Source organism: Olea europaea, chromosome 11 (assembly GCF_002742605.1).
Source record: "Olea europaea var. sylvestris chromosome 11, O_europaea_v1, whole genome shotgun sequence".
In the NCBI taxonomy this organism is placed as follows: Eukaryota; Viridiplantae; Streptophyta; class Magnoliopsida; order Lamiales; family Oleaceae; genus Olea; species Olea europaea.
In genome coordinates this window covers 7,837,238-7,862,252 of record NC_036247.1, presented here as the reverse complement: position 1 = coordinate 7,862,252, position 25,015 = coordinate 7,837,238, and the positions used below count along the sequence as shown (strand labels likewise).

Below are 25,015 nucleotides of genomic sequence, written 5' to 3'. Positions count from 1 at the left end.
AAGCGTTGTATAAATTAATTAATTGAGTTGCTTATTTATAAACCCAAATTAATTAATTGGATTAATTAATTCACGGACCGAATTTAATTAAATGAGTTAATTAAATATTGGACCGGATCAGGCCAAACCCATCGGGGTTTATATAAATATGACTAGTGTTTTCAAAATCTATAGAGAATTCATTATTGCTGAACAAGAAGAAAACCCTAATTCTACAATTTTTTTTTCTGTGTGGATCATCATTGGAGGCTGGACAATTGGATAGTTGTAAGTGACGAATCACGATCGTTGGAACGAAAGAATAGCAAAGAAGTTTGCAGATATCGTAAAAGGTACAATCTCTATCACAATTTCTATTTAAATACAAAGAAGATCATTAGTTGAGAATTGATTTTTGTATTAAATTCCGTTGTGTAGATTTCCAACAGGTTGGGCATAGATCATTGTAGGGTGGAAGGAAAATTCCAACCTCCGAGACACGAGTTCCTCGGATCATTAATCGTGATTAAATAGCTTCTTTTACATTTGCAACATTAGATCCTCCGCCACAATTCCCAGAAACTCCTAAATCAATGCTTCAAATTGATTTCCGTGCCAAGCTTCTACTGTAGCCTCGTGTCGATTTAAAAGTGTGCAAAGTTGTTCCAACCTTCTCCTCACATCTACGAAATATGGCGCCGATCAAGAATATGTATGTTGTTTAGCAGATGGTTTGAAGGATACCCAATAAAATTGTGTTTCCACACAAAATTTTATCTTGTTCAGAAAATTTAATTACCACATAAACTTCAACAGTGCCAGTTCTGTGATTTGGGGGCCCTGAGGCGAAGTTTAGAAAATAGGCCTTCCAAAATTGTAGTGTGCATGAAATGACACAATGTAGCACTTTAAAAAATCCATAATCACAACTCACAATTATGAAATCAAAATTTAACAGCAATCACAACCAATTAATTGTTGAAGATAAATTTATATTAAAGGCATGCCACCAAGAACAGATAATTGAAACCGGATGTCGCATGAATACTACAAGTGCAATTAGACAATAGACAACTTAATATCAACGTTGTAATTTTTTTTTTTTTTTGAAGAATAGACAAAGAATTAACATATAACCACGAACTTTATTATTATTATTAATTTGAAGTAGGAAGTTCGTCTTTTTATGTTTCAATTTACTCAAGAAGTGTAACTCCATTAGTTATTTTGACGAACATGGATTAAACATTGCATCAATATCTAACATTCCTCTAGAAACTGGAACAAGAAGTGAACTCCAAATTATAACAACATAAAGTTCGTTGAATAACACAAAATGCTACTATAAGTTGAGAAATCAACTGTGTTTATTTACCCCTTAACTATATTACTAACATAATACTGAAGGTTAGACAGCAGCCTCAGTAGTATATGACAACCTTTGCAATTAGTTATTTATAAAACGAGAAAGGATGGACAACTGAAAACAATGATTGGTCAGAGAATTGAAACATCTTTTGCAAGTAGTAAAATAAATTACCTCCAAGAAACGAGCTCGGTTATCACAACTGAAGTAGTCAACATAACATTGTTTCCAGCAACTTTTACAGTTCTACAGCATCACAGACCTTGTCTACTGGGACAAATCAGATATACAAATGAGTAAGTGCACAAAGGTAAAACCGTAAAAGAGTGATAATAATTTGAATTTCTGCAACAATGGAAAAAGTAGACAATAGAAAAAAAAAATATATGAAACTCCATCTTATTCCCATTAAAATAAACGACAAATTTCAATAAAATAGCCCTACTCGGCCCACTTGACTACCACTACCAGCTGCTACTTCTGCTTCAAGTGGAAATATGGAAATTGAATTGAAGGGTAAGGGACCAAGGGTTTTCTGTTCGCACACTGCTGCTGCCCTTTTAAAGAGTTTGGGACTGATTTGGGTTTGGGGGAACATCAGATTAACACCAATAGACTGGACCATTTGAATGGATTCAATTTCCTCATTTGGGCCAATTTTTTTTATTTTTTATTTTTTAAATAGGCCCAATCTCGGTCAAGAGAGCCCAAAGAAAAAAAAACTGGCAACAGTATTTTTCTTCGCTTCTCCTGGCTGTTCGACTGTTTTGGTCTGCAATTGTGAACTGCCTGCAACATCTCTGTAACATCTCGACGGTTCCGACGGGAAGATTGGAGGCGGAGGTTGAGGGATTGGATCCTATGTTTTTACCCAAAAAAAAAATAAAAAATCTTTGGACCAAAAATAGGCCCCCTTAGATTTTTGGCCTGAGGCCTCAGCCTCATTTGCCTCGTAGCAGGATCGGCCCTGAACTTCAACCAACTTTGCTTCAAAACCGAGACCGACAAAGGTGTGACAACCAGTTTGTCACCTGACTTCATTGTATATACACCTTTACATGCAAAGCGCTAAATGGGGACATCATCAGATGCAGAGCTAGGATTATGGAGTTGTGGGGACAAATTTTATAACTATAATCGTGCGGGCAAAATCTTGAAGTACAAAATTTAGTTTGTGAGAGCAAAATCGACAACTTTAAGAAATTTGAAACAAGATTTAAAGTTGGGTGTGAGGGAAGTTGACCCCATTACCCCATGCTAACTCTGCATGTGAACATCATCAACTCATTGAATTGAGGGTTATTCAATTCGAACTTTTGAAAACTCTGATGGATTTCGTAGATTTTTATGAAGTTGGTGGAAATTTTTCATAGAATTCTACAGACTTTCATTTTAAAATTTTTATACACTTTTGTAGAATTCAAAAAACTTTTGAAAACTTTTATTTAAAATAAAATTTACGTGAATCTAGTACAATAGTGCGAAATTCTCATTTACGAGGTGTTGATTCCCACAATTTCCTTTCTCCTTTCCCTTCCTCTTCCCATATAATAAAAAAAAAATAATAAAAAAATTATGACCTTAATTAAATAAATAATAATCAATAAATTTTTTTAATAATCAGTATTATTAATATAATATACATTTAAAGAATAATTAGAAAATAATATATGTAAATTTAATTATAAATTTGTTTATATAAAATTTTATAATTTAGCCCTTGTTTGAGTCTCATTTTGGGGTGGGGGAATACATTTTTAAATAGTGTGTTGATGAAAAATGTGTGGTTAAAAAATAAAGAAAAATTTTAAATTTGCGTGTAATATTATTTTATTAAAAAATATGTGATTGAAATGATATCATAACACTGTTTAAGTAAGTATTTTTTTTTCAAATAATTAGGCCCAAACAAGTGTGTAATTAAAAGTAGATATTTCTCACAAAAAATGAATGACAAATGAAAAAAATAAAGTTATAGGAATCTAATGTAATTTTTTTTTTAGAAAAATAGATATAAACAATAAGAGAGAAAAAAGAAAAATAGAAACATCTATAATAAATAGAAATAAATAAATTTTATTCATAACTTTAATATCCGTAGAATAGGAAGGAAAGAGAAATATTAAAAAAATATTAATTTCTTTCAAAGTTTTCCAGAACCTTGTGATTAATCATTAATGATCGACAAAATTTGAAATTTCACTTTAATACTTTTTGCTTAAAAAGTTAGTACTTTGGAGACCTTAATTTTTTTTTTCTAAAAATCATTAAAATTTGAATACCTAATGTTTCATAGAACTTTAAAAAAAAAAATCGTTGAATATATCGTGACTTATAATTTTTTTTTTAAAGTCCGAAAGTTTCAATTGAATATACCAATACTTTCAAAGAGTTTCAAAAAATTTACATTGAACACCCCTAAAACTTTTTTAAATTTTAAAAAATTATTAAAAGTTTCAAATGAATACATCCTATGTGCCATTGACAAAATAAGCTCATTGTCAAGGAGAAAGAAATATTTAAGTCTGGTGGATCTAATATCAATTGCTACCATATTACAAACAACAAGATAATTAATCTATTAATTCAACAATTAATCAATTTAATTAAATGTTCAAGATCCACATATATATAGCAATGCTAATCATGGAAAAGTCAAGTGGTATGACAATCTTAAATGTCTAATTAGAGTAAATACAATCAATTCATCAAATACTTAAAAATTTGACCAATAATGCTCATTATTTTTCTGAGCCAATTAATTCATCGAATTGTATTTATAACCAATTTCAAATCATAACTCTACATTGACCAATAATTTTTAGTATCGGTACATAAATGTCAAGCACAATCTTCCACGAGTTGCGAGTCGCAAATCTCATTTTGATCATCCGTCAAATCAAATGGTAACTGAAAATTTTTTAAAAAAAAATTTGTTGGATTTGTTGGATTATCCATCAAATCTATCACGCTCGTTCCTTAATCCTCATACCTCGAATTTTATTTTAAATGATTCTATGTAGAATTTTCAACGTCAATATCTTAGAGTGTCATTAATTGATATAATATTTTAAATGTAAAAGTACAAGACACATACCCTATAAATCGGTGTTTAGCACAACTTGTGCTGCATTTTTGTAGTTGGATCCGCGCTATAAAACTTGTCTCTTTATTTTCTGCCAAATTAATTTTTGTAAAACGAAAATTACCAAAAATAATTAAAAATAATACAGTATGCAACAAATTCCCACGTCCTCGACCATTTTTCCCGGTCTCTCTCTCTCACTCGGATTTGCTTCACCAAATCTTACATTTCAATTATTCTACTACATTACGTCTTCATTTTCCACGGATCCATTTATTTTTGTAGATCAATTCACTAAATAATCCTAGAAATGGCAACAATGGAAAGCTTGATCGGTTTAGTGAACAAAATCCAAAGAGCATGCACCGTGTTAGGCGATCACGGCGGCGAAGGCTTGTCACTTTGGGAAGCCCTTCCTACCGTCGCCGTCGTCGGTGGTCAGGTAATCATCTCTCCCTTATAAAATCAATGCATTTGCTCATTTCACTGCTTTCTATATATATATTTTGGCTTTTGATGGTATATTAATCTTTTTTCTTTTTTGATTATTGAAAAAGAGTTCTGGAAAATCGTCAGTATTGGAAAGCGTCGTGGGGAGAGATTTTCTACCTCGTGGATCGGGTAAAGATTTGACAAAGTAGATCATTTTTTTGGAATAGCGTTATTTATTATTATTATTTTTTGTTTACATTAGGCATTGTCAGATTGCAAAGTATCTTGTAACTACAGTGCATTCTTTTTGTCTTGCTGGGAATGAGTGGTTTGAATTTTGAGTTAATGGAAGTTCTAGAGAAATTACTAATGTAGTGGAAAATGCGAACATGATGTATTGCTTTAGTATCAAATTTTGTGTAGACTTTCATTCCCCTGCTAACACATTTCTGGTAATGATTTTAAGTAATTAAACATGAGAGTGTTTGCTGGAACTCACTCACTTAAAAGCTTAAGCCTAATTTATCACCTCGCATTTATTTAAATTTAGTTTTCTACATGTCTCCTCATACGCCGGGTGGATTTATTTATTTATTTTTTTACTGAAGGTGTGACATGCACATTTTCTTCGTAAATAGGTGGTAGCCTTCTATATGCTACTATGTTAAGCCACCCATCTAAAGGCTTAAGGTAGAGAAGGAACATGCTTATTTATATAAATTTAGTCTCGAGTAGTGTTATATTCATTTACCTTGTGTTATCGAATGTTTATGTACTTCTCCTTCTAAGAGAATATGTTTATGTTCGTACTCCTTTAAAAGAGAATTTCATCATTGTGTAAATGTGTTCTTATTGTAATCTTTTAAGCTGTAAGGCATTGTAACAAGGAGGCCATTGGTGTTGCAACTCCATAAAATTGATGGACAGTCAGAGTATGCAGAGTTTCTGCATGCACCAAAGAAGAGATTTACTGACTTTGGTAAGTTGAAACTTGGAAATTAAAGTTTTACCTTTGTAGGTCTCAAAAATGTCAATTATTTACGCACTGCTAATCACTAGCTATTGTACCCAATTGTTCTGATGGTTGTATCCATTTCAATATTCACAAGTTATTTGTTGTTTGCAAAAAGCTTCATTAAGAAAGTTGCAGGTGTATGTGTAGTCTTTTACTTTATCTCTAGATGTAATTCTAGCTACAGTATCCTAATGCGTGTGTGTATATATATATATATATATATATATATTTATTTATTTTATTTTTAAATCATAATCTTTTTGCTGTTACAATTTCTACTGCAACTCTTGAATATTGATACTGAGAATAGGAGGTATATAACTTAAATTGAGGTTGCATGGTACCTTTTCTCGAAGGATGGACGAAATATTATCACGAAGTTTCCATTGAGAATTTTGTCTATGTTTTGATGAAAATACCTATTAGCTTTTGTCAAACCTATGCTTCTAACAAAATATTTTGGACTAAAAGAAGAGTTCTTCAGTCGTTGGAACAATCGAGCCTGTTTTTGGGCTATGTGAACCTTATACACTCTAAAACCTTCTCTAACTACGAATGCATAAATCACCTGGAAAAGTAATTTTAATTCTGACAGGAAACTTGAAATAAATATTAGCTGCTATTTGGCCCAATTTTCTAAAATTCATTTTTTCTCAAACTCATTTACGACCACACTTTACTTGAAATCCACAACTTTTATCAATTTTTCGACCACACATTTCTTCAACTTTTATCAAAATACACTAAATCTGATTTTTAACTAAATCAAAGAGGGTTTTATTAACTCACCAAGTTCAAGTTCAACAAGATTAAGGATATCAGTCCAAGGACTTCTAAAGATAATCTAGTCTCCTGCTCCTCCATCATAGCTCTAGTTCATTGCGCTAGGGTCTGTGTTGGATTTGCTTTAGAATAACATTTAATAATTTTACTGCATTGATATGTTGGTAATGTATTCAATCCTAAGTTTTATTCATCACTAGGCATTTTTTGGGTTGTGCAGAGGCTGTGCGAAAGGAGATTGCTGATGAGACTGACCGCATAACAGGGAAGACCAAAGCGATATCTAATGTTCCAATTCACCTGAGCATTTATTCTCCTAATGGTTTGTTATCGGTCCTTCCTTCTCTACTTCTTGAGCCTCGATTATATTGTCAAATAGTTGAATTCAGGGAATACATAAGATTCTATTCAGTAGCCTAAGCTTCTTTGATATTTCTTTCTTCTGATCTTTAGACGTCTTGTTCTCTGTTCTGAATAACATTTTGTCTTGACAATGTGGGGTGATGAGTATTACTGTTATCGTATCAATTGTAAATTGTTACTGCATATTCCTGTTACCACACCACAAACTGATGCTTGTTCTCTTGGAAAAAAACTGTTTAAGTGGTCATGTTATTTAGAAGGAATGCCATAATAGTTCATTCTTCATTTACAGGTTCATATAAGGCAGATGGATATCTTTATTTTAACAACAAACAAAGCCTTATTCCCAATAAATTTGGAGTCGGCCCCATGAGTCCTTCTCCATTCTGCTCTTGACTTCTTTGTTTCAACACATGAAAATAACTTTTTCTAGTTATAAGCACTGAAATTTCTTAAGAGTGGAAATATAGGAGGTCAGATCAATGAAGTACAGTAATTCATTTGTGCTAGATGAATTTGGATGTATACGTTGGTAGATATTGAAACCAACAGGATTCAGTGATAGATATCACTTTTGGCATAGCCCAAGAAGAATGAGAAAAATGTATAATTGCAAGCAAACAGAAATATTTAGATGTATAAAATGTGATTAAGATAAAATTACGAAAGAGAGCAGTACCTACATCATATTTTAAACGATCTCATAATTATTGCCCGTCAAACTTAAATCTTGTCCTCGAAGTTGATATTCTGATTTTTTTCTGTGCAAAGTCAACTTCTATATATCCCGTAAAAGACAATCTGAACATTGTCATTTTCCTTGCTATTTTCCTGGCAGAATCACAAATTAAAATTTGCATTTTCTTTTGTTGACGTCTTGCAATAGTTGGAATTGTTCAAAATATTAAGAAAAAAATTAATGATATGAAGGCTCTTGCAGCAGAATCTCGCTCGAGCAAGCAAGCAGCAAGGCATATTGCCTTGCTGCCTTCTCTTTGTCTGCTCGAGGCTTGGTTGAGCCAACTGCTTACAATCATGAAAAAGGGAGCATCACATCCATTCGTACTTAGATTGTCAAACGCGTATATATAGATGATAGTTTGGAAGTTATGAACAAGAAAAAAGAAAGAATGCATGCATCTAAACTTTATACTCTGTCTTCTTTATTGAAACCCTAAATTCGAGATTTTTTCATAGTATTCGTAGTTCCTTTGTGAGTTTTCATCTTTGCTTGATGTAAATCACCAAGGCCTGTTGTATCCTCCAGCGTATCCAAAAGCAATCTCAAGAACGAGAAAGGGAATATCGCTTTTAGGAAACCTTTTGCCTAACTTGTTCAAGCCGCCTTCTTTATTCCTGCTTTCTTCATTTTGGTTTTGCGTTTCATTCTACTCCATCCTCACAAAATTTCTAACAGCATAATGGATTCTTTTGCTTCTCAGTTTCACTCTCTCTCTCTCACACACACACACACACGGACACCTCTTTTGTCTCGTTCTATATATTGTGCATGGCTATTAAATGCATGATTTTTTTGTGCAGTTGTCAACTTAACACTCATAGATCTTCCTGGGTTGACAAAGGTTGCCGTTGGTAAGCATTTACCTACTATTTCACCAACACATATAAGAGGAAATAATGCGACTTCCATTTATTCTAGTAAATAGCAGCAATACAGGTAATGGGAAATTTTTAAATCTTGCAGAGGGACAACAAGAGAGTATTGTTGAAGATATTGAGATGATGGTCCGCTCTTATGTTGAGAAGGTAAGAACAATGTGGAAAACAGCTTTTCCTTTCCTGGATTTTCATAGTGGAAAGAGCCAAGAGACTTTTAATAAGCATCTGTAGTTAGTCACCTTGGAGAGATGATGAGATTTTCGTCAGTAAACAGGCAGAAGTAGTCCTGCCTTGTATCCTGGACAATAATCATCCGTGTCTGGTTTAGTTTGTAACTTCAGTATTGAAATGCTTCTTCACTGTCCTCGGTCATAGATTATGTTTGTTTGGATATTAAGATTTGTATTGGTGCATATGCTTACATATATAAGTTTCTAGGACTATAAAGGGAGATCACTTCTTTTATCTTTTCCCCCTCTGTATGCACTCCCAAATATGCACCTAATCTATTTTCTCATGAATGGCAATATTTTTATTTTTTTGCATTTTTATTTTTAATAGCTTCAGATTCATCTAGATAGGTCTGTATAGCAGTCTTTTTTATTTCTATTCATATTTTTCTGTTGGCAGGCTAGTTGCATTATTTTGGCTATCTCACCTGCTAATCAAGATATAGCAACTTCGGATGCTATAAAGCTTGCAAGAGAAGTTGATCCGACAGGTATTGCCACGCATGTCATACTCTCCCCGTTAAATCGTAGATAGTTACTCATTTGTCTCTATGTGTATTAAAGTCGGTTTTAGTCATGTGCCAAATTAATGAATCTAATTTTTTTCTTTTCTAGGTGAAAGGACATTTGCCGTGTTGACTAAACTTGACATAATGGACAAGGGAACCAATGCCCTAGATGTATGGGTTCAATACATTTTTATCATTGCTTCGAGGATGCAATATGTCATTTTGATTCTGTTGGAATATTAATCCTCATGTTACCAGAATGGATTTTGCCTTCCAGTTCCCTTTCCTTGCAAATCATGTTTTATAATGTATTGCTCATCTGTTTTCACTTCTATGATTGCTTAAGGTACTTGAGGGTAGAGCATACAAGCTCCAGCATCCATGGGTTGGAATAGTGAACCGTTCACAAGCTGATATCAACAAGCAAGTTAACATGATAGCTGCTCGTCAGAAAGAGCGGGAATATTTTGAATCCAGTCCGGAGTATGGACACCTGGCTCATAAGATGGGGTCGGAGTATTTGGCGAAACTTTTATCTCAGGTCTGTCAACTCCTACCAGAAATGTATTCGAGTATCCTCTGACGGTCAACTTTTTCTTGAACGAAAATCCTATTTTTATTATAATGTTTATCTTCCTTTGACATGTACTAGCATTTGGAGGTTGTCATAAGGCAGCGCATTCCCAGCATTATTGCTTTAATAAATAAGACAATTGATGAGCTTAATGCAGAGTTGGACCGTATTGGCAGGCCCATTGGTGTAGATGGTGGGGTAATAACCCAAGCTAAAATTATTTTAATTAAGAAGAGATTATTTCTTAACCTCGTTTTAATTGGATCTTTGGAATCTATCTACAGGCACAGCTGTACACAATTTTGGAAATGTGCCGTGCTTTTGATCGTATATTTAGGGAACATCTAGATGGAGGGTAAATGTTCACTATTGCTCCATGTTTCTTATTTGCTTTTATATATCATGAAAAGTTGTGAGTGTTCTGTTTTCTTGTCAACTAAATTAATTAATTCTTATGTCCTATAAAAATACTGTGAATTTTGGTAAGATACACAATTCTTAGGTGAGATTCCAGATATTTCTTGGTTGGAGAGTTGAAGTGTGAGATTCTATGAGCAGTATAACACTTTAACTGAAAAAAGAATCGTTGAGGTATTGATTTTTTGGTAAAAGGACCTTTTTTGGCAATGATATACTTGTGATTCTAATGATCATATAATTCTATTAAGGGCTATCTTTGCATGGTTTTTGCTTTCGCTTCCTGTAGAAGAGCTTCGTGTGATATGTACCTTAATTTTGTTTGAAAACTAATTTCTAAGAGTTTTCAATTCCAGAAGTGCTTATAAAGGAACTCACATTGGACCGGCTTCCTCTAAAAGTTCTTTTTACTAGAAGAAATACTTTCATAAAATTAGCCAAATGAGTTCAAAAGCTTCTTTTTATTTCTCGAAAGCCATGCCAAATGGGCCCTAAGCAAGTCTTGGACCAGTTTCTCAGCAAGCTTTTCTGTTTTGGTGATGACAGAGATAGTAAGCTGCTGTATAGGTCTGCATTGATGCAGCTAATGTTTTTTGTTTTCATTCTTTTGATATTCAAAGCCTAAAATGTCAAATCAATTAATAGCCACAGCATTGCACTGAGTTCATACTTCAAAGAAAACAAGATAAGAAAGGAATTGTGTTTCCGTCAATCTGTCAGACAGTTAATTAAACACAAGCATTTACTAGTGAACTGTAAACGTCTTCCTGTAGAACTTTAATTCATCATCAGATACTCCACATAAACCAAAATATTATAGAAATGGAACATCTCTACCATTAATTTTGCACCTCTCTGTTTTGGGACTTCTGTTTCTTTTCCTTTTATTCCCATAAATTTTTATCTCCATACATTCAGGTCATCATTCAAAATGTAAATCCATATTCTAGTGGCTAACAAACCAAGATTGAGTTCTTGGGAGTACTAGTTCTCATATCCATCGCATGTGAATTGTTTATTTTCGATCTATATTATCCTTAGAAGTTGTTCTATTTTCTTTTACTTCCTCTTCTGCGATTCTGATTTCCTTCATTTGCAATTTTTCTTTTCTTTTTCAATTATTGGGAGAAGCATGCTTGTTTGTCCAACCAAGAAGAATGAACTCATGAATTATTCGGAAAAATAAAGACACAGCACGTAAAGAAGGAAATATCCGCAGTGCATTGCCACATGAAAATGGAACTATTTAAGATGTCCCCAGATTAGAGAGAATCCTAGTTTGAAATCCTATCTAACATAAAATATACTGTACTTCAATTGATAATGACCCTAAGAAGATTCCATGAAATTGTACTTCATCTGCATAAATTTGTGACACTGATTTTACAGCCAATCCGTTGTCTACGACACACAATTACCACTAATTCTAAAATTCAAGATAGCAGCGCGTCTTTGACAAAATGAAAATAAGGAAAAAAATAAGAAAGACTTATGAACCATTTTATCTAACTTGTTATTCAGCAATACCACCAGAGATATGATGGTGAATTTATGGAAACTCATTATGTGAATTTGTTCGGTGTTATTTCCTCTTTCCTGTGTGGCAAAGTTTCTATCGTTTCTACCTTAACTTTTACTTCTACCAAATAAATGACAGCTCCGACATATATGGACATAGGTGCATCATGTTTTAGGATATAGGAGGATGTGTGCTCTTATTAACAATTGAAAGAATCGTATAATAATACAGTAGTTCCTACAGCTAATACTCTTAAGCCGAACTTTTGGGTTTTTTGATATTTTCGTAGATCCCTTTCATGATGCAGTTGACGAGTTGTTAAAGTAATTTTACATCTCTGTAGGTTTTATTATGGATTATGTTAAAATCTGTTCGAAAATTCTCCATGAACATATAGCATTTGACAGCTCAAAGAAAGAAAAATGTCTCTTGATTTTGTGTTTGAATTGTATTATCAATTTGATTTTCTGATATATCCTGTAAAATTATGTTGGGTGATTTTTTTATTTTTTTCTAAAATTTTAAAAAAGAAGAAGAAGGTATTTTGTGAGGTTACAAGTTTGTTTTACAGGAGACCTGGTGGAAGTAGGATATATGGCGTCTTTGACCATCAACTACCAGCTGCTCTCAAAAAACTTCCATTGGATCGCCACCTTTCACAAAATAACGTCAGAAAAGTTATTTCGGAAGCAGATGGGTATCAACCTCATCTCATTGCTCCTGAACAAGGATACAGAAGATTAATTGATGGATCACTCGGCTATTTCAAGGGTCCTGCTGAAGCTTCAGTTGATGCTGTAAATCCTTTAGTACTCAACTACGTTTGAACTCTGGAGAGATACCCCACTCTGCTTATTCATTGATCTTTTTTCGGTTGATGCTGAAAATCTTTTAGTTGTGATTTTATCCCTTTTATTTTGAATTTACATTCTCAGAGATTTTAGTAACTTTCTGGGAAAGTGGTGGCTGTGAGCAGGATTCGCTTGCCTTAGAACTTGTTCTGGGTACAATTGTATCTTGAATACTTACCAAAGCTTCATTTTTTATTTTTGTTGTTTTTGCAGGTACACTTCATTTTGAAAGAACTTGTGAGGAAATCTATTGCAGAAACTGAGGTAATCCATTTTTATTAAGAGCAAGTGTTTGTCAAAGATTGAACTCGTGAGAAGCATCATGTATCTTTCTCACACAGAAAATGTTCTAAAAAGAAGGCAATTCTGGTCTTTTTACATATTTTATGATTTGGAACAAATTAATTAAGTGCAGGCTGAAATTTCTGTGTTTTTTTGTCTGGAATAAATATTTTTATGCATTAGATATATGATAGATTCCAACCTGTAAAAATTACCAAGTGCCAGGGAAAACAAGAGAAGTAACACAGGAAAGAAATGCTGAATTGATTTCTGGAACTGGAATTACAAGGAAATGTAAAGGAAAAGAACAAATGACTGGTTGAGAGGACTGAGACTCTCCCTAACTGACCCACTCACTGAATTTTCTTTTTTTCTCCATCTATCCATCTTATTCTATTTATAGGCCCCTGTAACAGATTTCTGGCCACCTCACACCCCCACCTAACAGAATTAGTTACTGCCTCTCTTCTTGTTCCTTCTAGAATATGTATACTGAATTGGAGGCTTATCAATATAATGTTAGTTGATCTAAATAATTGTTGGACACTGGTAAATACCAATTACCAAAGATTGCAAAGCTTTGATCGGGCAGTATATGAATTACTTTATTTTGTAGGAGTCTGAACTAGTAGAGTTGCTTAACTTTTGAGTCTCCTAAACTCTGTATTTTGTCTCACTGAGGTTGGAGAAAAAGAAATGATTATTTTCTTTTCATTGCCCTACCATTTCGTGGGTGAGGCACTCTGCTCTCCTTCAATAGTTACTGTCCATTAGCCTAAAAAACAGCTACATAAGATCCCCAAAAGCCTTACGGTTCTATGAAAAATTCATTTTCCTAATACTTTGCCTGCAATATACATCATACCCAGAACAAAATCCATGTTAGGAGGTACCTTGAAAGTTTTTCTAATGCTAATCTTGCATTAAATACAATAATTGCTGGAGTATCTTTCCTGCTGGACACTTGAAATTGAATTGAATCAAATGATAACATCATTAACAGTTCAGGCTCGCAAGCCTCTTGGTGGCAGTGTTGGCTCTAGGTCCCGGAGGTAACATTTTGTGGACTCAACCAACTAGCCCTAAATGGTATCAATTATTGCATGCACTTCAGGGCATTTACTCGTGAGAAGATCACCTCTCCTACAATCTACACTTGTTCGATTTTATCCAAGCGTTACACACTCCCAATGTGGCTTGAATAGAGAGCGTAACAACTATTTAAAAACTTAATGGCACTTTGTCAACGATATGCCTACCCTTCTGCACATTCTGGTTGCTGCTAAAAGTTGCTTGTGTCTGAGTATGCTTTCTTTCGTTTCATTACTTAGTGATTATGCTTTCTTTGTATCGAATGTATGTCCATGTAGGAATTGAAACGATTCCCATCACTCCAATCTGATATAGCAGCAGCTGCAAATGATGCACTTGAAAGATTCCGTGATGAAAGTCGTAAGACCGTTTTGCGATTGGTGGAAATGGAGTCTTCTTACCTGACAGTAGAATTTTTCAGAAAACTTCAAATGGAACCAGAGAAAAATGCAAATGCAAATCCAGCGGGGCCAAATGCAGACCGGTACACTGACAATCATTTAAGGAGAATTGGTATGAAGTTTTCTCCTTTTATCTGGCCTCGACTCTGTAAAAATCATTATAGTGTTCACACTCTAGTGCTTAAACAACTCTGTTTTTACTACTTAGCTTTCAACTAGAATTATGCACAATTGTTATTCAGATTCTTCGATTGCTTAAAAATAGGATGAATGTTGCTTCTCTAACACGCGTTGATTGTTAACTATCAGGTTCAAATGTGACGGCATACATTAATATGGTTTGTGATTCCTTGAAGAATACCATACCCAAGGCTGTGGTTTATTGTCAAGTCCTAGAAGCTAAGAGAGCACTGCTAAATCGATTCTATGCTCAAGTTGGAAGGAAGGAGGTAATTTATGATAAAACCATTCATCGTTTACTTGCCTGTCAATCTATTATCATTATTTTTTATTTTACATGGTGTTTCTATAAGGCAAATAAGGAAGCATTCTCAAGCATCAGTTTTGGTTTTTCAGATCCTGCCTATCCGGTCACCATAAATCGACGTGGCACAATAAATAATGTGCACCTTAATAATGCCACGAAGGATATAACGTTAATTCTTTTAATTGTGTGACCGTCGGTGTAATGTGTAGAAACTTGAATTACTATAGTGACCATTGATATAAGGGCAACTCCAACCCTTCCACCATTTCCCACCAAATTTCACCATTTTCCCCCAAAAACACCTCTCCAACCCAACACCAGATCTTGCATCATTTTGCACCAAATGTGATAAAAGTCCATTTTGCCCTTTTTTTTCATGTATGACCAAGTTGATATGAAGGGTATTTGTGTCATTTTACATTATATATAAATTTTAATTCATAATTAAGTAGTTAATTATTATTATTATTATTATTATTATTATTATTATTATTATTATTATTATTATTTATAATTTGTGCCTACTCCAGAAGTGGAGTTCGTTGAAGACGAAAATCGACGTTTTCAACAATTCCTTGTTCATCATAGACAAATCAAGGATAAAGATGCTCACATTGCACTTCGAAATGCATTAATTGAACATTTGTGGGATGGATATATGAATTTCGATTATTAAATTATAACACTAAGTCAATTTCGCCGTACCATAATTTCGAAATTCGAAATGTACTACATTGTTTTTAATAACATGATTTCATATTTTATTAGTTGTGGCATTTTTATTAATTGTACTACTTTTTTAAAATATATTAAATAATTTAATATTTTTGTAAATGAAATTTAATTATGTATGTAGTATTTATGTAGTAGTAAATCGAATAAATAAATATTTTTTTAGCTTTATAAATTGTTAAAAATGAAAAAAATGACTGAATATTATTCATTTAGTACAACTTTTGGTGTAATGGATTGGAGATGATTTTTAGTTTGGTGCAAGATTTGGTACAAAATGATGCAGATTTTGGTGTAGGGTTGAAGATGGTCTAATTAACCAGCTAATAAAACTTTCCAAGTGGTTTGTAATCACCGTGTAATTGATAAAATATTGTTTCAGTATGTATCTAAAGAGGTAGATGTGCACAACGCAATTATTTCGGTTTTCATTGTAGGTTTAGCACAAAACTTGCTTTCGTTAACTTTGAGGTCGACTTCATGAATTGCATTATTCCATTCCTTTTATTCTTATGCCTACTAAATATTACATGAATGTAAGAGATCTAATTTTGGATGGTTGCAATATATGCGCAGAAGGAGCAGCTTGGTAAAATGCTGGATGAAGATCCTTCTCTCATGGCAAAGAGAGAAGCCATAGCCAAGAGGCTTGATCTGTACAAGTCAGCACGAGATGAAATTGACTCGGTTGCATGGAAATGATGAACACACAACACCCTATCTTTAAAAAAAAATGTCCATGCTTAAATTGCTCATATGCATACTGTTTTTTGTTCTTGAAATAATGAACACGGTGAGCTTTTAGAAGAGCATTAACCATGCAAAATGTTCATTTTTTAATTCTTTGATCGATGTATCCCTTACCATCATAGTCAATTTACTCGTTTAATGAATTAACTGAGATGAACTATGATGTGATTGAAACAAAAGTAGCTTCCTATCTATATTTCCTTACAACTATAGATGTCCTTAACCCTTTATTATCTATAAAGATAAGAAAAATCATTCTTCTTGACATCATGGTTGACATGTAGCAACACACGATTGGACAATTTAAAAAAAAAAAAAAAACCACTTGCCCACCCAACACTTTTTGAATTCCTACACAATGTTGAAGATGTAACCCATGAAACGCACACTTAGCATAATTCATTTCAAAATAAATGCCCAAATGAAACCCAAATACAAATATACTCAAAACAGATAAATTTACCAAGAATCGATCACAAAAGTTCTGATAGGATTAAAAGGAAGAACAAACACAATTTATGCTGCTTCTCTTTGTCTAACAAATTGACAGAATGAATGAGGAGAAAATGGTACATACTATTACAGCACATCTTTGATCATTGTCGTCCAGTAGACTATAAGGTTACCATCTGTTCTGCAACAGAGGCCAATCCCTGCACCAGTCGAACAATTTCCACTGCATCATCAAGATAGTATTTAGCCTTACTTGGTTTCCTACCGACGGTACACGCAAACACTTCTGCACTTGGAGCCATAGATGGAGCTGCAACAGAGCTCATGATCACCTCGAACATATCCTCGTCAGATCTGTCGTCTCCTATGCAAAGGACAAAATCTGGTGACATCCCTTTTTCTTGCATCGAATGAAGTAGGCGTTTTGCCACAATCCCCTTGCTAACTCCCTGAATAATCCAACATACTAAAGTTCATTTTCAAAAGCAAGTTGAAGTTTCAAAATGTTGCAAAGAAATGCACTATTGGACAGGACTAAATAGTACACACAAACATTGGTGGAACACAATCAAACTTGCGAAGAACACAAATTTACGTTTATCTCAAACATCACCAAGTTTGTCATCTTTTTTATCTCCAACATCATTTTCATCATCTTTTCATTAACACTGTGATCATCAAAAGAAAAAACATATTTATGTTCAAATTATTTTTCATCCCAATTAATGAAAACAATCAATTCAAGTGAAAAGTACAAAAATCATAGTAAATTCTGAATGTTACATTATCAACTGTACAATTTTAAGTTGGTGGGTCAAGTAACCCACCAGGACCCATTGTGGGTCCGCCAGTGCACACAATATTATATTTTTTTCTTAATATTGTCCAATACATAAAATCTATTGGACCAAACATGCCAATAATGTATACAAAGAAAATAAACTTTATGTGGGTTCCTGCATGCACGGCGTATTTGCTATACTCATTATAAGCTTATGTCTTTGTTTCCCCATTTTACCAGGGGAGGGAATAGAGGGAATAACCAAAGTTGAGCAACAGCTTCTATGAGAAACATGCAGAATATTTTGTGATTATTTTGCCCAGTAATTAATCGATATTCCGGCTTGTGCAAGCATAGAATGGTGTTTGACCTAATAAAAATCATTCTTGTACCTGCAAACCTAAGAAAAAACTTCAAGATTAGTAACTTCTATAAGCCAGAGAAGATGTTTATGCCTGGATAGCTTTGAACTATTGCAGATTACATAAACAAACTAATCTATGTAAACGCCAATTAATATTTGTATGCAAGATTGCACGTTTTTTTTAACCAAACAGAGTAGGCCACATCATAATCTGATTAATTTAGCTTATCAGATATTCCGTTCTCAATGTTTTACGCTAATCTAACCAGATTTAGTACAAATGCATGTATATCAGTCTAATGTTTATTGGTGTTTATGTATAACTGTTATGGCTTAGATTCTATGGAAAAAAATAATTATAGAAACACAACATCACACACCTGCGGCTTCACTTCTACAATATTCTGCCCACTTTTGACTGTGACAGGTTCATTGGCGAGCACACTCTCAAGATGATCAAGAAGTTCTTTAGCTTGACAAGATCCAAAATCGGGATCTGCATCCTCATAACACCAAACCATTGCAGTTTCCTTGTCTTCGATCACTGATCCATCGGTTGCATCCGTGTAATGTTTCATCACAGGGTCAGCAATCTGCTTCCAACTGCATTCTACCGCAGGCATACACGTTTCCCATTCTTCATCTCGCTTTGTCCTATCATGGAAAAACCAATTTCGAGGTCAGACTCGCGTAAGGCATAATAGATAAATTAAGAAATTTATAAAACTATAATAGCATGTTTGGCATTGTGGACTAACAACATAACAATATCAAAGAAGAAAGAAGCTAAAATTTTTAATTTTTGCATTGTAATGTTTAATACTATCCAATACTTCATACCAAACATGCCCTAAAAATATGATTTGCATACCTTAGGAAGTAGCCATGCTCGGCTGCAATTCCCAGCTTCTCACAAGAAGAGAACCATTCAGTCAATTCAGCTCGGGTTCTGGCACTGACGATGAAAACCATATTGTTCTTATCTCTACATAAACTATCTAATATCTCAAGGGTTTTGGAACTTGGCTTCTTGTCTATTGAATTTTGAGGCATCAACGTTCCATCATAGTCTAGAAGAATAGCTCTGGTAGAAGTCCTTTTATAAGCCGAAACTATGTGCTCCATTGCCAGCTTCCTGAAATTAAGATCAAGTGAAACAACCCTAAACCTTAAGCCAAATCCAATACCCCAGCATCTGCGGCGCATATGATCCTTGCATGTCCTTTCCAAATCTTGCAAGAAACTACGAGCCCAGTACGCCACGTCATGGGTGCTGACATACTTGTAATGTTTTTCATGTCTTAATTGTTTTTCCTGTTCAGCCATCACAAGAGCACTCTCCATTGCCTCTGCCACTGCATCAATATTCCATGGATTGACTCGAATTGCTCCGCTTAGAGATGGCGAACACCCAATGAACTCAGACACAACCAACATGCTCTTTTTAGGATTGGATGGTTCCAAACCCAAAACATTGTCCAATTTCTCATTTCCCTGTCGACTAATTATGTACTCATATGGTATGAGATTCATTCCATCCCTAACTGCTGTGACACCCACAACACTTGTAGCTCTCAAGGTCAAATAATTACTCAACTATTACAAGCAACAAATAGGGATAAAGTTGCACCTAACAAGTTGAAGAACAAAATGAGCGATAGAAGCTACTCGCAAGATTTGACTTTGACAGGTGAATAAAATCACGGGGTTTCACACTAAATCAAATTTCATGTCAAAAACAGAGAACAGAGAAGGAATAGAATAAATTCAGATCACACAACGGATATGTTATAAAACTGCTATATCGAAAAATCAAAAGACAGATAGCAGATAAATCCCACCAGTAAGAACAATCCAGAAACAACCCACACAATCAAGTTACAGAAAATAATATAGCAAGCGATAGAATTCAAGAAACAGCTGAGAAAAATTACCAGTTTTTGACCATTAAAACTCACGAAAAATTGAAAATTTCTCAAAACCCTAACCTAGGAAAAGAACGTGTAAATGGAAGTGAGTGCTTATATTACTCTTTATGGGATGGATTGGAATGAAATCAGTGGAGCTGCTTGTTGTATACAGTATACACTGCTCGCCGCAATATATTTTATTCTCTGTCTTAGTGGAGGATTTTTTATTTTTTAAGAAAAATTGAAGAATGATTTTTTAAAGAATGTGTGATTGAAAAATAAAAAAATTAAATTTATGTTTAAAATATTTTATTATGAAAATATATAGTTGAAAATCAATTTGAGAAAAAAATTATATAATGGTAGACAAATAGTGGCCCAATTTCTCCTTGAAAAATTTGACCAATTGTATTGACAAAAGGGCGGTGCTTGACGTCTACATGGGCCCTGGACGAAATGGTGCCCCTTGTCCATCTAGGCGTCAACATGTATTTTTATCCTTGGCAAAAATATTAGTGGGGACGGGGATGTGATTGATAGTGTTCGAGTTACTAAGGCTCTCTTTGAGCCACATTATTTTCTCATTAAAATAAAAAATATGATTGTTATCAATTACATCAAGTCATTATATTTGGTTTTTTATTTCTTATGTGGAGCTCATAACGATTATATTTTTCATTCTCATTTTTACAATAATATAACTCAAACGGGTGCTAATTATGTTTAATGGGTACAGATAGAATGGTAAAACTGAAATAAATGTACAAATTATGTGATCAACATGAAATAAAGTTATAAGTAGAGTGAGGTTGACTGAAATTTCCCCACCTATATTTTAATTAACTACCGATAATTGCATTGATAAAATAAAGATACGTACATAGCTGGCAAAAATGGTACAATGCAGATAACTAGGTTTCAACGATGGTCAAAACTTAAAATAATAATTAAAAATATTTATAGTATTAGTAAATGGTATTAGATGCTGTTGTTCTCATCACTATGAGAATAATCCAACTTATATTATATCGAAATCAAAATTTATTTATATTACAGTATATCAATAATTGTTACAAGGGAATGCCCCCCTGCACGGGCCCTGAACGTCCAGGGCACCATTTGACGCCCCCTATAGGTGGGGGGTCTGCGTCCAGGGCCCTTGAGCACCGCTTGTTACAATTATCATATTGCTATATTCCTATTTTTGAGATGAAAAAAATCTAAAAATAAAGTAGTTATGTGATACCTAATTCTACACATTTATGGTATGTGAAAAATGTGTAAATAAAAAGTAGAAAAAATTATGGATAAATATTATTTTATGAGAGGAATGTATTATCGAAATTGAATTTGAAGAAAAATAAATTTTAAAAAATCGGTGTCAAACAAAGGCTTAATGAAAAATTGTAGGATTATCATTTCATTCTGGAAGTTAGGTATCATTTTGAGGGGAGTCGACAAATTTTTCCATAAAAGTAGATAGAATATGTGATAGGAATTGATAAAAATTGTAAAACTTATTAAATAATTAATTAAAATTAATTGATAATTTTGATAGCAATTTTTTAACTGCTCTTTAGCGAATAAGCACAAATCTTTCACGTCAGTGTCGATTACTGCTTCTAATCAATTGGTGAAATTGTGATGATCTTTGAGTAATTTTTGGAGTGAAACGGCAAGGGGTAGAGAGAGGTGCGAGTGCAGTGCAGGCGAGGCACAAACGAATCAAGCCATGGAAAGATTGCTTCATTAAAATCTCTAACCGAGGTGGGCATATGGGACCTACCTCAATTCTTATCTGTGGATTAGTCTTGGTATAATGGAATAATGCTACTTGCATATTGTTAATTGACAGGGGAAATGACAAGTGCTGCATTGAATTTTTTCCTAACTATTCAATGAAATAACGACATGTGTTCGCCCGTAAAAGAATCATGTCACCAACCCTGTTCATGTACCAGGGTTGCTTAGTTCCGTCATCTGAGTTTTTATTTTGCCCTGTTCGGTGGTCTTAAAATTTTAAAAAAATATAGTTTTGACTAGCATTTCTTGAAGAATGTGTAGTAAAAAAATAAAAAATAAAAATTGAATTTACGTGTAAAATATTTTATTATATGAATATGTGGTTAAAAATGAATATGAGAAATAAATTAATATAAATTAAAGGAAATCAAACAAGGACTTTGTGTGTCACGTCGACTACATTAATATCTCCATCATCAAGGAATGGATGTCTCGCAATTTATTTTACTTATAAATTCAACCCTATCTCCATCATCGAGGAATGGACTTCCTAATTTCATTCAGCTAGTGTCATTGTATTTTATTGTTTAGTTTGGTTATTTTCGATTTTCGTGTGGTACTTCATTGTACATTATATATAAGATACATTTGTATACCGAGCAAATTGTATGTTTTGAAAGAAGCTTGTACAATTCAGACAGATATTATGATTGAAAACATAAAAGGACCTCAGACGCATGCGTTCGTAAAATTTTGACTTTGGGTGCTTGAAATTAAAGATTTGAGATTTTGGGTGCAACTTACCCTTACTTTTGGAAGGGTCGTTTTGATTTTCAGACAAGTGAATAACGTTGGAACAAATCTTAGAAGTTTTAGTAAATTTAGATCTAAGCGTTGATTAAGTAGTTATATTATATTTGGGTTTATTTTGCTTTAGGATGCAAAAGTTGAAAACAAAAATGGCAAGTGACAATTTGGTTGTGCATTGTTCGGAAAATAGAATTTCTTTCTTCATCTTTGAAAGAGTAGAAAAAGATGATGACATAGTTAAACTCGTACATGTTGAACACAATTCATTGCCTTAATTCATTTAGCTACATCTGTTGCATTACTATTTACATTTTTTTAAAAATTTAAGACAAAATGTTGAATTTCGACCATTAAATAATTTATCTTCTTTCTAAAATACTCTTATCACTGAAAAATAATAATAAAAGAAATAAACTGATCATTTTAATTTCCAGCTGAAGTCATTAAAATCCAACCGGATGGCCATGCTTAGTGGGCAAATTCTTAATTAAGTAAGAGACTAATCGTAACAAAACCTTCTGTAGAAAATGACAAAATAAATCCTTCTTCATTATGTTGACTATGGTAACAGATCGGAAAGTACAATCTCAGCTATCTAAGTTAAGAAAAAAATAAATAAGTTGAAAAAAAATGAATTTTAAAAAATATGGGTCAAGCAAGGGCTTAACTTTTTGTTATTACTTTTGAAATAAATTTTTTGTTATTACTTTCGAAATAAAATTGAGGGCTTCTGAAATAAGATCCAACTATGTCGGGCTTGGTTACTCTTAATGCGGGATGGGCCACGTTGAGCCTCTATGGCCCAACCTATTTGACACTCACACGCGACAACTCCATCGATTTTAATCTCACAGCAAATAAAAGAAGCCGAGGTGCCTTAAAGGGCTAATCGAGGTGCTTGACGAGGTAGTCCACCAAGGTCCTCCAAGGCTCAGCTGAAGTGCATCCTAAACCCAACTCAAAGCTGCCTAAAGATCATTCAAAGTGATCTAACGGAGGTGCCTTCAAAGGTGCTGCCGAAGTCACTAGAAGCCTAGTTGAAGCACTTGCTGAGGTACCCATTTCTATGCCAATACAACCACCTCATACTAGGCTTGGACTTAGGCCCATTAAAGTACTTGAGCCGTCTCCACCTCTATAAATATGAGAATTCCTTCTCATTTTCAGGTATGCCTAAATATGTTTAAACACTTTAACAACATTCTCCATCTTTCTAATATTGCACTCCATACTTATATTTCCGTTCGGCCGTTGACTTGACCCTTAGAGTGCAAACGATCGTCGAACCTTTTTCTCGACCGGTGGCCTTTGCCTCCTAATGAGGTGTCACGTGTGCAGGTATGAAGAAGAGGAGATCGAGATTCCGTTGCCAACATTTTTTTGGGTTAACAAATTTAGCTAAAAAAGATTATATAAGTCAACAATTAATTTTAATCACATATTGTATGAGATCCACAATTTTTATCAACTTTTCGACTACACTTTCATTAATTTTATTAAAATTTACTAAAAACCTTATTCATAACTAAGTCAAACAGGGGCTTAAATTCGTCAATCGTGATCTTTCTCGTTAAACCCTCTTCATGTGTCTTAAGGTAACCATAATATATTTGCGTACATATTGTAAGAAATAGCACCTAATGTTGCTTGTAAAAATGAATTCGGTTTACCAACTTTCAACCATACTAATTTATATGCACATTTTCAACACTTTGCGTAATAGATAAGAAATATTCATCACTGCAACTTTAATCCAACTTCCAAATTTTATGCGCCTTTTTTCTTCCATCTAATATCATGAATATTCAATCATAAACCTTTGCTTTAATTTATATATTTAGAGCATATTTGGAAGTGATTTTGAGAATTGATTTTTTGATCGTTAGGAGAAAAGTGGGGTCCATCTGTGAGAGAAGAAGTCATATATGACGACTGAAATAGTGAAATAGTGATCAAAAAATCAATTTTTTGGATGAAAAAATCGGACCCAAACAGGCCCTTACAGTTTTGAAGGGTTCTTTTGTGAAGCTCAAACGTCAACGTCATGCACAATCCCCACATAACTAGATCATTTTTGCTATTGTGATAGGCTCAATGATAAAGGGTACAAGTGTTATTACAAGAGTGGACAATTTTTAAAAAAATAAAAACACAACACGTATTCACTTTTTGCCACACCATCCTATCAACAATTCCTGTTAGTGTCATTGTCCAAGGAGCATTATTCTAGCTCGACAGATATTAATTAACGTGAATGTGAGTTCAACAAACATGCTTACACGTGTTAAAGTATTGAATTTGGGATGGCCGACACTGATTCCATGGATTAACTCGGATCTAAATGATATTGCCTTGAGCTCCAATTTTATCGTTAAAATATAATTTCCAACAATATCTTGATTTTACTTTAACTACACATTCTTTAATAAAATAATATTTCACACAAATTTATGATTTTTTTTTAATT

At 33.6% G+C, this 25,015-nt stretch overlaps 2 protein-coding genes across 3 annotated transcripts; one reads left to right on the top strand and one right to left on the bottom strand.

Moving 5' to 3' along the window:
• The first annotated feature begins 4,613 nt into the window (after nt 1-4,613).
• On the top strand, nt 4,614-16,644 carry LOC111403219 (dynamin-related protein 1C). 2 transcript variants are annotated; one of them, XM_023031636.1, is made up of 16 exons: nt 4,614-4,872; nt 4,988-5,051; nt 5,737-5,841; nt 6,881-6,982; nt 8,566-8,616; nt 8,729-8,790; nt 9,274-9,364; nt 9,489-9,553; nt 9,729-9,923; nt 10,035-10,154; nt 10,241-10,311; nt 12,464-12,689; nt 12,957-13,007; nt 14,396-14,630; nt 14,828-14,967; nt 16,314-16,644. In XM_023031636.1, the coding sequence occupies exons 1-16, from the start codon at nt 4,741-4,743 to the stop codon at nt 16,437-16,439; spliced, it is 1,836 nt and encodes a 611-aa protein (XP_022887404.1). In that variant the 5' UTR covers nt 4,614-4,740; the 3' UTR covers nt 16,440-16,644. The 2 variants fall into 2 exon arrangements, with proteins under 2 accessions (XP_022887404.1, XP_022887405.1); XM_023031637.1 differs by lacking the exon at nt 16,314-16,644 and adding an exon at nt 15,095-15,366 and having other exon boundaries at nt 4,741-4,872.
• Nucleotides 16,645-16,909: 265 nt separating this feature from the next.
• On the bottom strand, nt 16,910-23,610 carry LOC111404407 (alpha,alpha-trehalose-phosphate synthase [UDP-forming] 6-like). The gene is made up of 4 exons (XM_023033218.1): nt 23,551-23,610; nt 18,957-19,681; nt 18,466-18,739; nt 16,910-17,389 (listed from the first exon to the last, which is right to left on the bottom strand). Exons 1-4 carry the CDS (start codon nt 23,608-23,610, stop codon nt 17,102-17,104), a joined length of 1,347 nt encoding a protein of 448 aa, XP_022888986.1. The 3' UTR covers nt 16,910-17,101.
• Between the last annotated feature and the right edge of the window lie 1,405 nt (nt 23,611-25,015).

Excerpts from the sequence above, each read along its gene's own strand:
- LOC111404407 (XM_023033218.1), bottom strand. The coding sequence starts at position 23,610 with ATGGGTACCTCAGCAAGTGCTTCAACTAGGCTTCTAGTGACTTCGGCA. Across the intron at positions 19,682-23,550 it reads CTTCGGCAGCACCTTTGAAG|TTGAGTAATTATTTGACCTT; the intron begins GCACCTCCGTTA and ends TGCTTGTAATAG. Across the intron at positions 17,390-18,465 it reads TTGTAGAAGTGAAGCCGCAG|GGAGTTAGCAAGGGGATTGT; the intron begins GTGTGTGATGTT and ends TGGATTATTCAG.
- LOC111403219 (XM_023031636.1), top strand. The coding sequence starts at position 4,741 with ATGGCAACAATGGAAAGCTTGATCGGTTTAGTGAACAAAATCCAAAGA. Across the intron at positions 5,842-6,880 it reads GAAGAGATTTACTGACTTTG|AGGCTGTGCGAAAGGAGATT; the intron begins GTAAGTTGAAAC and ends TGGGTTGTGCAG. Across the intron at positions 6,983-8,565 it reads GAGCATTTATTCTCCTAATG|TTGTCAACTTAACACTCATA; the intron begins GTTTGTTATCGG and ends TTTTTTGTGCAG.